Source organism: Amblyomma mixtum, chromosome 9 (assembly GCF_055824585.1).
Source record: "Amblyomma mixtum isolate Tamu chromosome 9, ASM5582458v1, whole genome shotgun sequence".
NCBI classification, from domain to species: Eukaryota; Metazoa; Arthropoda; class Arachnida; order Ixodida; family Ixodidae; genus Amblyomma; species Amblyomma mixtum.
The window spans coordinates 34,218,084-34,230,400 of NC_143020.1; the positions used below are offsets into that span (position 1 = coordinate 34,218,084).

Below are 12,317 nucleotides of genomic sequence, written 5' to 3' on the forward strand. Positions count from 1 at the left end.
TCTTTTTTTTTTTTCCCTTTGGCCGCCGCGGTGGCTCAGTGGTTACGGCGCTCGGCTGCTGACCCGAAAGACGCGGGTTCGATCCCGGCCACGGCGGCTGGAATTTCTTTGGAGGCGAAATTCTAGAGGCCCGTGTGCTGTGCGATGTCAGTGCACGTTAAAGAACCCCAGGTGGTCGAAATTTCCGGAGCCCTCCACTACGGCGTCTCTCATGGCCTGAGTCGCTTTGGGACGTTAAACCCCATAAACCAACCTTTTTTTTTCCCCTCTTTGTTTTGCCCCGCCATGTGCCGCCCAGGACTTGTGGAAGTGCCGGCTGTGTGGCCTTCGGTGCGAGCCCCATGGCCTGTCGGCCGTTCAGCGCTACTGCACGGCCTGCTGGAAGGGGCGCTTCGGATGGTTGCCCGACCGGACGGAGCGTCACCCGCCCCAAAAGAAGCGCCGGCGAGCCCAGCGTCGCACCAGCCGTCAGATGAACAGGACTCACGCGAGCCACCAAAGCGGCAGCGCGCAGCTTGAAAGTCGGCACCAGCTGAACAGCGCCGGTGAGGAGAGCCGTCCGGGGTCGTGTTCCGAGAAGACCGAGGCATCACACTCGGGGAGCAGCAACACCGAATCGGTGAGCGATGTCGGGGGAGCCGTTCTGGAGAGATAGATACAGGAAAATCTCGTTACAAGAGACACTTGGTTGTAAGAGACATTTGAAAGTGGTTCGGTTGGTTTTCCTATGTTCGCCAGGTTAACAACATCGCATCCAGGAGACACTACAAGAGACACTTGGTTACTGAGGACTTTTTAAGGGGGGATGAGGGTCTTGAAAACTTGTTTTTTATTTTTCGACATAACTTGTTGAAACTTAGCACGCAGGTGTATCATAGAATGCTGATTTCAAATATGCATTTAGATTTCAAATATCTTACCTGGAAGAAAATTTATCTCAAAATAACATTCAAATTAGGTAATTTCTTACGGGCTTTTATAGTAAGTTATCAGTTAAAGAATGATTTTTTAAGAATAAGTAGACATTTGCAGACCCAAAGCACATGCTAAAGCTTTCTTTTTTCCTTTAAACATGATACATGAGCAATTAGGCCAAGTGTGGGCTAATTACTGCCACGTCATTTTTTCTTTCCAACTTTGTTGTTTATTTATGATTAACAAAATTAGTTTGTAGACATTCTGTTAGCTTTAGGATGTGCTTTGGGCCTTCGCAAATGTCTGCTTATTCTTTAAAAATGTTTATTTAGCTGATAAATTACTGAAAAGGCCCATAAGAAATGACCTAATTAGGATATTTTATTTTGCCATATATTTCCTTCCAGCTGAGATATTTGAAATCTAAATGCATATCAAAATCAGCATTCAATGATACACCCAAATGCTAAGTTTCAGAAAGATATGTTAACAAATAAAAAAAAAGTTTTCAAGACCCTCATCCCCCCTTAAGGCGGAAGTCTTTAATGCCTCATCATTGTAAGCAGGAGTTGTCGACAGAGATGTCACGCTTCTCAATTGAAAGAAACGGTTGTGGCGTCACAGTGCGCAGATTTCAAACGGGGCCAATTGTACTTTGGCTAGTAGCCATGCAACCAATTAAAGGGATCGTATAGTGAAGCTCCAAGTAAGGGAATGATGTTAGTTAATTGCTTAATCACCCAATTAGCCTAATTAACCTTTCTAGTCTGGCCAGATAAATAAATAAAACCGATTAGGAAATTGGTCGAGCTCGGGAATCAAACCCCAGTCTCCAGAGTGCGAGATGAGCATGCTAACCACTCCACCATGCCAGCTCGATGGTTTGGAATGAACAAAGGCGCATCTAGTGAATACGGTGTCTTCGTTCACTCCCATCTTCCTCCCTTCCTGTTAAGGCGAGGTTCAGGTGTCCACCAAGGTATGAGAGACAGATACATTTCCTTTCCTGAAAAACCAGTTTACTGACCAGCAAGGTGTAGAACCGAATGGGCGATGGCGTTCTGTGGACTCCCTGGCAGCGTTGCAAGATGCTGTCGCGTTTCACTCTTAGCGGCGAAGCTTAACATCGTAACAGCACATCAGTGACACAAGCGGCAACACCGCGCTTAAGGCGCGGTGTTGCTGCACTTTAGGTCACCACCTTCAGGTTGCACCGCACTGTAGGTCAACAAACTGCCCCCCTGAATTTTTTGGGTCCCTAGAGTAAATTCTTCGCTATTTAGGAGACACAACCCACATACGCTCAACCATTGCGGCCGACATCATACCAATTAGTATGCGCTGCACATTTCATTCCCTTGCCTCGATTCATGTCACACATCACGTAGTTGCAATTACTGTCTCGCTGCACCGAAATTGCCGTATCACAGACTGCGTGTCCTCATCGAGAGATCGTCAACTTTCTCTTTAGCTATTTCACGGTTACAGCCCCGACGATGTATTCAGCGTGGATGAACTTATCTAGTCCAACTCCTCAGTGTTTTTTTTTTATTTTTGGTTATAAGAGACATCTCTCTCGGGTCGCTTGCGTGTCTCTTGTAACGAGGTTTTACTGTACTCAAGGGGTAAAATTTGCTCCTATGCTTTTGAAGGACCAAAGCTTCGGCAAGTTGGTTGGAACTTGACATTGGTGCAGTGGCCCTGAAAAGATGATGGACAGAGAGGAAAAGACTTAGACTTAGCACTCTGGAAGCACACGTGTATGAGAAAGTTGGAAATAATGAATTAAAAAAATTGTTATTTCTGCCTTTCTCAGACAGTGTGTTCTCTCTTAATATAGCAATCTGTTGATAGTCAGCGCTATGTTGTCTTGTCTGTTCTTTGGCCATTGTCTTTTTTTTTTCACTATTTCAACGTCAAGTTCCAGCCTATATGCCGGACTTTCTGCCCTTCAGAAGCATATTGGGAGATTTGGCAGCCTGGTGACCCATAATTTATTTGGAGGGGGGAATCAGTCTCTGTGCACTGACTTGCTAAGAGTCCTGCACAAAGCAGTCAACATTGTTTAGTTACATGTGCCAGCAATGGATGTCTGCTGCAGAGTCCTGCCATCTTTGTTTTGCTTGGAGGGGCAGTACTGGAGAATTAATTAAAGCATATGCTCGACACTCAGTTCCTTATTCTCAACTAAAGATACACGCCAAACAGGGATTACAGTCAGTGTTGCTTAGGAACCCTGAACTGAATTGTCCAGAACCTTCTGGGCAATGTCTTGCTCGAAAGGAACTAAATTGTCCACTGGTCTGGAGTGAGTCCACTCCGGTGAGTTATCTTTCAAGGGTGCCGATTCCAGCAAAAGCGAAGCTTTATGGAAAAAAGAATGGCATATGCCAAGACTTTTGTGACAAGCAGGTTGACAGCATGGTTTCACTTCTGTGATCCATTCTTTGTACAAGTGATCGGGGCGGCACAGTAAGGGAAATCTTTGTCTGTAGGCACGATACGGGTGCGTATTGCTGGGCCTAGCTTTTCTTGTCAGAGGAAACATACTTTACCACGCTGCCACTTTGGTTGTGCCGTCCATAGTCTTACGTGGCACATGTTAGCTGAAAACAAGCATGGCGTGGCACTTAGGCGATGTTCCATCCTGTTGCAGAACTCGGGAGGTTCTCAAGAAAGCTTCAGTGACCCAAGTGGATCGGAAATGCTAGCAGTGAGTACAGTAGTGTCCCTTTTTGTTTTTCCACTCTCAGTTTCCGCGTTCCTTTTATTTATTTTTTTATTTTTGAGCGAGAGCTCTACTTCTTGGTGTACAACTTCAGATTTCGATGTGGATGAGGCAATGACCTTCAGTGCCTCACAAGGTCAAACCAAACTTGACTGCGGTGGTACGGCCCAAGCTATGACCATTGGGTACCTGACCTTGACATTTGGTTTGAGACAGTAGGCACATCGGCAATGACCTTCAGTGCTTCCCAAGGTTAAAATGAACAACTGCATGGTGGTATGGCCCAAGCTATGGCAGTATAACCATATGATCATATGACTATGGCCATTGGATAAGTTGCCAAGAGATAGAGCAGGCCCTAACTGAAGATCGGTGCATGCAAGAGCTAATCCTAATTACATAATGGCCTAAGGTTTCTGTGGCAGGAGATGGAGCAGTTTTACGAATCTAGCTTTTTTTTTTTTGCCCTTTGTAACTCAGATTATGAAAGTTAGTTAAATGTCGTTAGATTATAACCATCTTTTTCATAGTATCCCACTTTTATTTTTAATGGGCCATTAGTAAGGGCCATTGAAAATTTGGAAGCTCGTAGCTTTTATTCAACACTTTGAGTGCCTGGGCATTGCAACGTCAACTCCAGGCCTGTATCAGTTGTTCTTTCTCACCAGCATACTGTAGAACCCTTCTGTGGCAAAGTAGCTCGGTCCAGCAAAAATGTTTTCTATATCACTTGTTGGTCATGGCTGGGTTCTGACTATGCTCTCTGGCTGCTTACTAAGCAAGAAGTATTGGTTTTATAAAATATGGCCACAGCCAGACGCTCCTTACTATGGTCGTTTCTTTGGGGGGGGGGGAAATGCTTACTTTAATGGGAAAAGAAATGTACTGTCTTCAGCTTCATACACTATACCACAGTTTTTACTATAACCGAGTTTGCTGTAGCGGGGTTCTCCTGCAATGCATTGTGTGGTGGCTTCAGCGAGGTTCCCCAGTAAACGGGGGTCGGTCTCCGTGGTTTGGTTGCAGCCGCAAGGCGACAGCAGTCAGACGGCCAGCAGTGGCGGGAGCCAGGAGCTCACCGACGACTGGTCCCAGCCGGGTTGTAGCACGGACAGGTCAGGGGGAGAGGGCGTTTCGTTGTCGGTCAGTGCCTCCGACCTGTGCACCATCTGCCTGGTGCGCCCCAAGTGTGGCATCCTGGTGCACGGCCGGACTAGTCACCGTCTCAGCTGCTACAAGTGCGCGGTGCGACTGCAGAAGCACAACCAGCCGTGCCCCGTGTGCCGCCGCCGGATACAGCGCGTCGTGCGCAACTTTGACGCGTGACCGGGGCTGCCAACACGTGACGGCGGCGAGGCGCGACTTCGATCTGTGGCGGCGGCTGTCAACGCAAGACCTCTCCGCCGCGAGTAACGCTCCGCCCAGAACTGTACATGTAGTATTCTTTTTTGTTTGTCTGTTTTTCTCTCACTCACTATTTTTTTCTTCTTTCTCTTTCACACACTTTCTCGAGTTAGAATAGTGCACCCTTTTTCAAGAGCAGCAGTTGCAACTAGTTACTGCCATGAAGAAGTTTTTCAAGAGCAGCAGTTGTTGCAACTAGTTACTGTCATGAAGAAGTTTTTCAAGTGCAGCAGTTGTTGCAACTAGCTACTGTCATGAAGAAGTTTGGCATTATTCTGGGCCAGCGTGGTAAGTGTGCAGTTAATTCAAGAGCGTTATGCTTTAACTGGAAACTGTTCTGACATCAGTTACGCACTGAGCACTGCCAGTACTAGTATCTAACCAATGTAGGTGGCATTAGTGGTTGAGGATGGTGTTAGTGACGTTTTCACGTGACGAGGGGTCCAGTTGCTTGCTTCAGTTATTTTCCGTCAGGAGTGAATTCGGAAGTGAGCAGCGTGCGCAGAACCAAGTTGCTAAACTGTAGCTTCACCTCCGCTCCACTGTCACTAGTTTTGGTGTGGTGTTGGACAGGGCACACTCGCTGGTATTTCCTTCTAATCTGTTCTCTATCTTTTTATATCTTTCTTATTTCTTGGTTTTCAGTGCAGCATGCTAACCTTACGATGTTAGAAAGCCGCAACTTTTCTCTCTACATAAGTTCAGTTGTGTGGTTGGTAGTGCTGGCTGTGAGACCTGTTTCTTAACTAACCTTAGCACTTTCGATCGGTACACAGCTTTAGCGCTGTTTTTTCTTTCACAGCTGATTGTTACTGAAATGGTAAAACTAAGTCATTCTTCACTGTTGAAGCAACATTCTTGCAGATATGTCCAGTTTCCAGAACTATGTTCTAGCTTTGCCTGAATGGGGTGCTTTTCGTTATGTCGGCAGAGCAAATTGTTGCTGCCTTGTATTTTTTTTCGTCTAGTAGATCTTTTTTATGTGTCAAATAACACCAAGACTTGAATCAGGTGGTGAAAGGCGTGACTAAAACTGCTACCGACTAGGCCGTTAAATTCAGGAAATCTGCATTGCCGTACTTGAATGTGCGTGTGATTTTTTTTGCCGAATATGAATTCGTGTTAAGATCCATCCAAAATGAGTGCCTTGACTGTGCTGAAGTCTTTATTCAAGCCACTCCCCTTGTGACAGTTTACTGTGTAGATAGATATGTTTACCTGTGCAATATATGCCTAAAATGACTACTGGACAATGGTTGCTCTACAGTTCTTTCTCTACATTTTTTTCTAATGTGTAAAAAAAATGTGCTGGTTGCCAGCACCTAGGATGTCTTCTAGAGGGATGGCCTGGATTTTTTTTTTGAATGTTGCAAAGAGCTCTATATTTCTGCATATCTTTTGTTATCCATAATCTACTCACACAAGAGATCGTAGTGCTTCGGTCTCGCTGCATGTTGCAAATCTAAAAAAAAAAAGAATATTATCCACAGAGTTTTATTAATTTATTTCACTACTTTGGCCTGAATAAGTTCTTTTCAGCCAGAAGTTACGGCGATACATTCAACATGGTGCAGGCTTGTTGCCTGCTTTATCCACTTGTTTCCGGGATTTGCCACTAACCCTTATTAGTGGACTGTTTGTAGCAGCGATGTTTTTTGTCACCAAAGTAAGGATGTCTAATAGTTGTACGACCATTTTTATGTTTGGCGTTATGCGTTTTGTGTGCTTGACTTTTAATGTTAGCGGGTTTTTCTTGTCCCTGGCTGTTTTTTACTTCACTCTGTGTACACTGTGTTTGTCTCTCTTCAGTTGTCGGGTTTTTTTGTTCGTTTGTTTGTGTCTGTCTTCGTGACTAGAGATCGTTAGTTTAACACATTAAAGACGCGAAGAGTGTCGTCATCTTGTGAGCTAACATTCGAAGTTCTTCCTCGAAAAACACGACAGAGCCTGTCCCAACATACGACACAATTTTCTGTCGTCTGTCGCTACGACAGATTTTTTTGTAGTTTTGCGAAGTTGTCTGTTGCGACAGAACAGACTCTGTCGTTACGACAGGAGACTGCTCAACAGAGCCTGTCCCAATATACGACACAATTTTCTGTCGTCTGTCGCTACGACAGATTTTTTTGTAGTTTTGCGAAGTTGTCTGTTGCGACAGAACAGACTCTCGTTATGAGAGGAGACGGCTCAACAGAGCCTGTCCCAACATACGACACAACTTTCTGTTGTCTGTCGCTACAACAGATTTTTTTTGTAGTTTTGCAAAGTTGTCTGTTGCGACAGAACAGACTCTGTCGTTATGACAGGAGACGGCTCAACAGAGCCTGTCCCAACATACGACACAATTTTCTGTCGTCTGTCGCTACAACAGATTTTTTTGTAGTTTTGCGAAGTTGTCTGTTGCGACAGAACAGACTCTGTCGTTATGACAGGAGACGGCTCAACAGAGCCTGTCCCAACATACGACACAATTGTCTGTCGTCTGTCGCTACGACAGATTTTTTGTAGTTTTGCGAAGTTGTCTGTTGCGACAGAACAGACTCTGTCATTACGACAGGAGACTGCTCAACAGAGCCTGTCCCAATATACAACACAATTTTTTGTTGTCCTGTCGCTACGACAGATTTTTTCTGTATTGCGATGCCTGTTGTGACAGAACAGACTCTGTCGTTACGACAGAAGATCTTGTTACTGGAAGACTTTCTGTTGTCTGGTTCCAAGATACTACAGGAAAATCTGTCGTGATGACAGAAAATGATTTGTGTTTTTCGATAGGGTTGCCATAGCATATGCTTACTCTGTTGTGTCAAGTATAGTCCAGTTTCTGCATGGCCATAGTAAAAGCTGGTCAGTTCCTTAGGCGCAGTCAGTTGGTGTTTTGAGTTGGGTGCATAACTTTCCAGATGCAGGTTGACAGTACTGTGTGTGTGGAGTCTTCATTTTATTTAAGAGCACCTGCGAACATTTTTTTTTCTTGTCTAGCGAAACTTCGCATGGAATAGCTCATTATGGTGCCGATGTTCACTGTTGATTGAGGACCAGATGGAATCTTATGCCTATATTGTTGTCTTACCCTTATGTGAGAAAAAGTTTTCTTGTGCCTTATGCTGATGTTTGCTAAGCTTCCAGGTAAAACATGAAGTCCGTTGTGCATAGCCAACGACGAGGGGCTTTCATGAGAGCATGGCCTGGAGGAACGGGCTCAGGGTCCATGAAAATGGAGAAGAGCGCAACCTTGGCTTGTCCCTATTTTCTGGGGGGAAAAAAAAGCCGGAAAGGACTGCCTGCATTTTTTTGCCTTCACATTTGGAGAGCAGCGGGCATGTTTTGAAATTTTCTAGCCACAAAACAGCCACTCTTGCTAGGTCCTCATGTCTGACGCAGCCCTGCAATAACGTGGTCCAAAAAGAATGTCTGCCTCTTGTCGTTTGACCTGCAGGTGCTTGTGGTTTGATATGATGCAAGACTGCTTGTTGCATCATTCCTCTGATTTCCGAGTTGGAATTGTACTACCTTGGTAGGATTTCATTGTTCCGCAATGCTGCTGCAAGCCAGCGTGACTGTTATCCTGACATCTACCGTATAAACACGTGTAAGGGCCGCACCCCGTTTTCCCGAAGGAAATGTGTAAAAAAAAAATAAATCCGTGTAAGGGCCGCACCCGAACTTTCCATGACCCAGGCGGGTATAGCCTTCTAAATGCACGCGCCGTGGCCTCCGCGATCAGCTCCGCTACTGCGAACAACGGCGCGCTTGATCGTAGAGGCCAAGCACGCGCACAAGAGCTTCCAAAAACTGTCCATGGATGGCGCACAAGGCCGCAGCCATCATCATCGTCAATTTTTTTTTTCCCGCGTCTTCCCGCTATCTACATCGGCATCAGTATCGCCAGCTGGAGCCTTTTATGGCGTGTTAGCCTTATCAGCTACACGGCTGGGAGTTAGCTCTCGTACACGGCAAGTGTGCGGCGGACAGGGAATTCGACGTGGCTGAGAAGTGCGTGCGATGATCGTGCTATCAGAAGGGTGCATTGAGAAACACAAGCTGCAAAAAGTGCGCTTTCCGAGGCGAGCCGTGCGAGTTTCCCGAACTGCAAGAAGAGCTGCTCTACTATGTGATGGAAATGCGGAGCAATGACTGCGTTGACAGCGGACATGCTGCGCGGCTTCTTTGGGATGAGCGTGCACCAGGGCACAGCACCAGCTCAGAGTCGAAATACTCCGCGAGTGACGATTGAACGTAGAATAAATGCCGCTCATTCCCTGATTGGTGTGTTTTTGCTTTTAAAAAATTTTTTGTTTTGTACGTCGCGTGTATGGGCCGTACCCCAAAAATTGGCCCCCGAATCTCGCAAAAAAAGTACGGCCCTTACACGCGTTTATACGGTATATCGTCCGTTGAAGACTGAGGAAGTTGAAACAATGAGTTCCAGTTTGTGGGAGGCAGTCATTGCCTGTGCTTATGCTCTTTCTTTTTTTGCTAAGGACAGTTAGTATAATACAAAGCATGTGCAAAGTACTCTTCCCAGATGCCAGACTTTTGGCTGCTCTTAGCTGTTGCCAAAGGCACAGGCAGCTTGGGTGCAGTGATAGGTTTGAAATGATTCACATGCACAGAAAACTGACGTGGAAATTCTAGACTAGGTACTGTGCCTTTTGTGCATCTTCATGTTGGAAGTTAATGTGCATTGAATAGAACTGCAACAGCTATTGTTGCCCGTGATTGTAGCTTTTGCTGGAGTTTGGTCACGTATGCATTATTGACAACACAACCTGGGAAAGAATTTCTCCTGCCTGTTCTTCATTACCAGTGGCATTTGACTCCTTTTCTGTTTTCTTTCGTAGCCTTTACTGTAAGCAACAGACACTGATTTCCTGTCGTCACCCAAAAGTGCCGTCTTGCTGGTGCAGAATTGACCGTCTTCTACTGTGGCCTTGTTGATGTTTTCTGTGTTTGCGTTATTTTGAGAAATGTTTGTTAGATATGTATGTGTTGTTCTTAAGGGAAGCGCTTGCAGACAATTCTAAGTGCTTTGTGTGGTTATTCTTTTGGTGTGCTTTCATTTGTTTGGCTGTGCATAGTTAAACAGGCATACAGCAGTGCAAAGCAAGCAGTTTTATTCAGGCTGACTGCTCTTGCAGCCGTATTTTATATATAGGATTGTTAACTTATTTCCAATTGTCAAACATTGCATATTTATGCTCGGCAGCTAGCTGGAGCAGGCTTAGCACAAGATTGCTGGGTCATTGTTGAGTTTACAATTGTTTTTTTAGTGTACTAGTGTTTTTGAAATTCTACTCAAAAGGGTTTTTCTTTGTTGCCAATGTCAGTCACCATTATTTTTCTGGTGAACCTCGAAGCAATGTACAGGACTTTCTCATGTTTTGTAATTGAGATTTTGTAGTGTGCATAATTGTGAATATGTAGATACTTTTTTTTCAACATGTATGGTTAATGTGGTTAGTCATTTTTTCGTGAAAGTTAGGAAGAAATGGCTGGGAGTGCAGATGCCTAAATAAGACTGCTTGTTTGCGACTGAGTGAGCGCCTGACTTTTGTCTTCCAATCGAGTTTTTTTTTTCACGTTTTTTGGGATAAATTCTCACTCATTTCGGTTGTAGTACATGTACCACTTGGACTTGCACAGGTGTGCGACTCGAACCTTCTGTGATACTTGTACTGTGGGTGTAGGGTGGCATGGTGCCAGCTTATTGCCCAATGGCGTGATGATTCTTGATACGAACTTCCTCCTTAATCATGTGTGCACATCTTCACCACCACCTCTCATCCCTACCTTTTATCCCCTTTCCTATGCCCTCCCCTCATTTCCTGAATTAGTTTTAATTCAAGCATTAAACCATGAAAGAGGAATAAAGGAGGTAGAATTCGAAATATTTGTGTTTTTGCAAGTTTTTTGCATGCTGTGCATGGTGTGTTTTCCATTGAACTTCATTAACGAAGCTCAGCAACATTTTTTCATTGCTATTTGGAACTAGTTGGGTTTTCAACTCTTACAAATGGGACCTGCAGAGAGTACAAGTACTAGTGGTAACTCTAGAACTCTTAATTAGGCGTAATGGTATTCCACCTTGTTTGTCAGATTCCATCTGGTTCGAATAGCACTCCATTCATGAAGGAAGGAAACAATTTAGGCCTTTGCGCCACTGGTTTTGATGTCAGAAATAAGGACTCCATTATGTCAGCCACATACTAGGGAGCCAAGAGACACATTAACATTGCTTTGGCAACACCCACGCAGTTTGGGGCACTGATTACTGCACCGAACCTCTCCCACTTCTTTCCAGCTGAGTGGTTGAGCCTGGGGCGAATTTATGGGTTTCTCTTCAAGGGGGCAGCTCCATTTGAACCACATATTTCTAGGCCTTTTTTTTTAAAAAAAAAAAGTGGAGTTCAGCGTGGTTTTCGTGTGCAAAATTTCTTGCTTGGGGTGTGGGGGGGGGCCTTTTTTTATACCTCCCCTTGGGTTGAACTTGCTCTACCAAAGAATCCCAGCGCTCCTTTTCGTATAAGGCACGTGACTTCCACAGCATTTCCTGCAGCACAGCTCGTATTGCCGGGGCCTTCTATGTTTTCCTTCATGTATCCAGTAAGCGTTTGACCCGGACGCGTATTCGCCAACTGCAGCCTGTACAGCCACAAGGCTTGAAACCACGGTGAATTGATCACGGTGACTGAAGATTGTCACAACGGCTTACCTAAAAGGGATAATTATTCCCTAAATAATGCTTAAAAGTCTATACCAACCTATTGTTACTAACCATGTAATATTTAGTTTAAATTCAAAACTGATATGCCAGCGCTGTGAATAATTTGTGTAAAAGTATGCAGAAAATGTTTTGAAAATCTTAAACGGTGTTATATGCCACTAAGCATCACGATTTGCGACCTAAAAGGGAAAAAAATTAAATTAAAAAAACAATAAAATTACAGTACAGAGAGCGGAGTCGAACGGCCGACCTTCCATACGCAACACGTGCCTCTAATCCACTGCGCCATAGCGGCGATGTCAAGCCGTCGTTCTGAACGAATATTTATAACCAGCCTTAATGGTGGCTGCTACCTGCCGGTGGGCGGCGCTGTCATCGCTGGCTGTACCGGCTGCATTTGGCGAACACGCGACCCGGACATTCAAGCCTTGGCCACCGAGTGGAGCGCTCAGGTCGCCGTCAGCCATAGTTTGGTGGCCATCTAGCGCGGACCGTCTGCATCTGTATTTCTGATGGAATGAATGTTTTCCAATCCAATCACTG

General features: G+C 45.0%; 1 protein-coding gene across 3 annotated transcripts in view; it reads left to right on the plus strand.

The window, feature by feature from the left end:
• LOC149328705 (uncharacterized) overlaps window positions 1–10,938 on the plus strand; it is a 53,153-nt gene extending 42,215 nt beyond the window's left edge. For all 3 annotated transcript variants that reach the window (XM_089559659.1, XM_089559660.1, XM_089559658.1), the window contains 3 exons: window positions 299–619; window positions 3,572–3,628; window positions 4,670–10,938. In XM_089559659.1, coding sequence (XP_089415785.1) covers window positions 299–619; window positions 3,572–3,628; window positions 4,670–4,969 — 678 coding nt within the window. In that variant the 3' untranslated portion in view covers window positions 4,970–10,938. The remainder of the gene's footprint in view (window positions 1–298; window positions 620–3,571; window positions 3,629–4,669) is intronic.
• The last annotated feature ends 1,379 nt before the right edge of the window (window positions 10,939–12,317 follow it).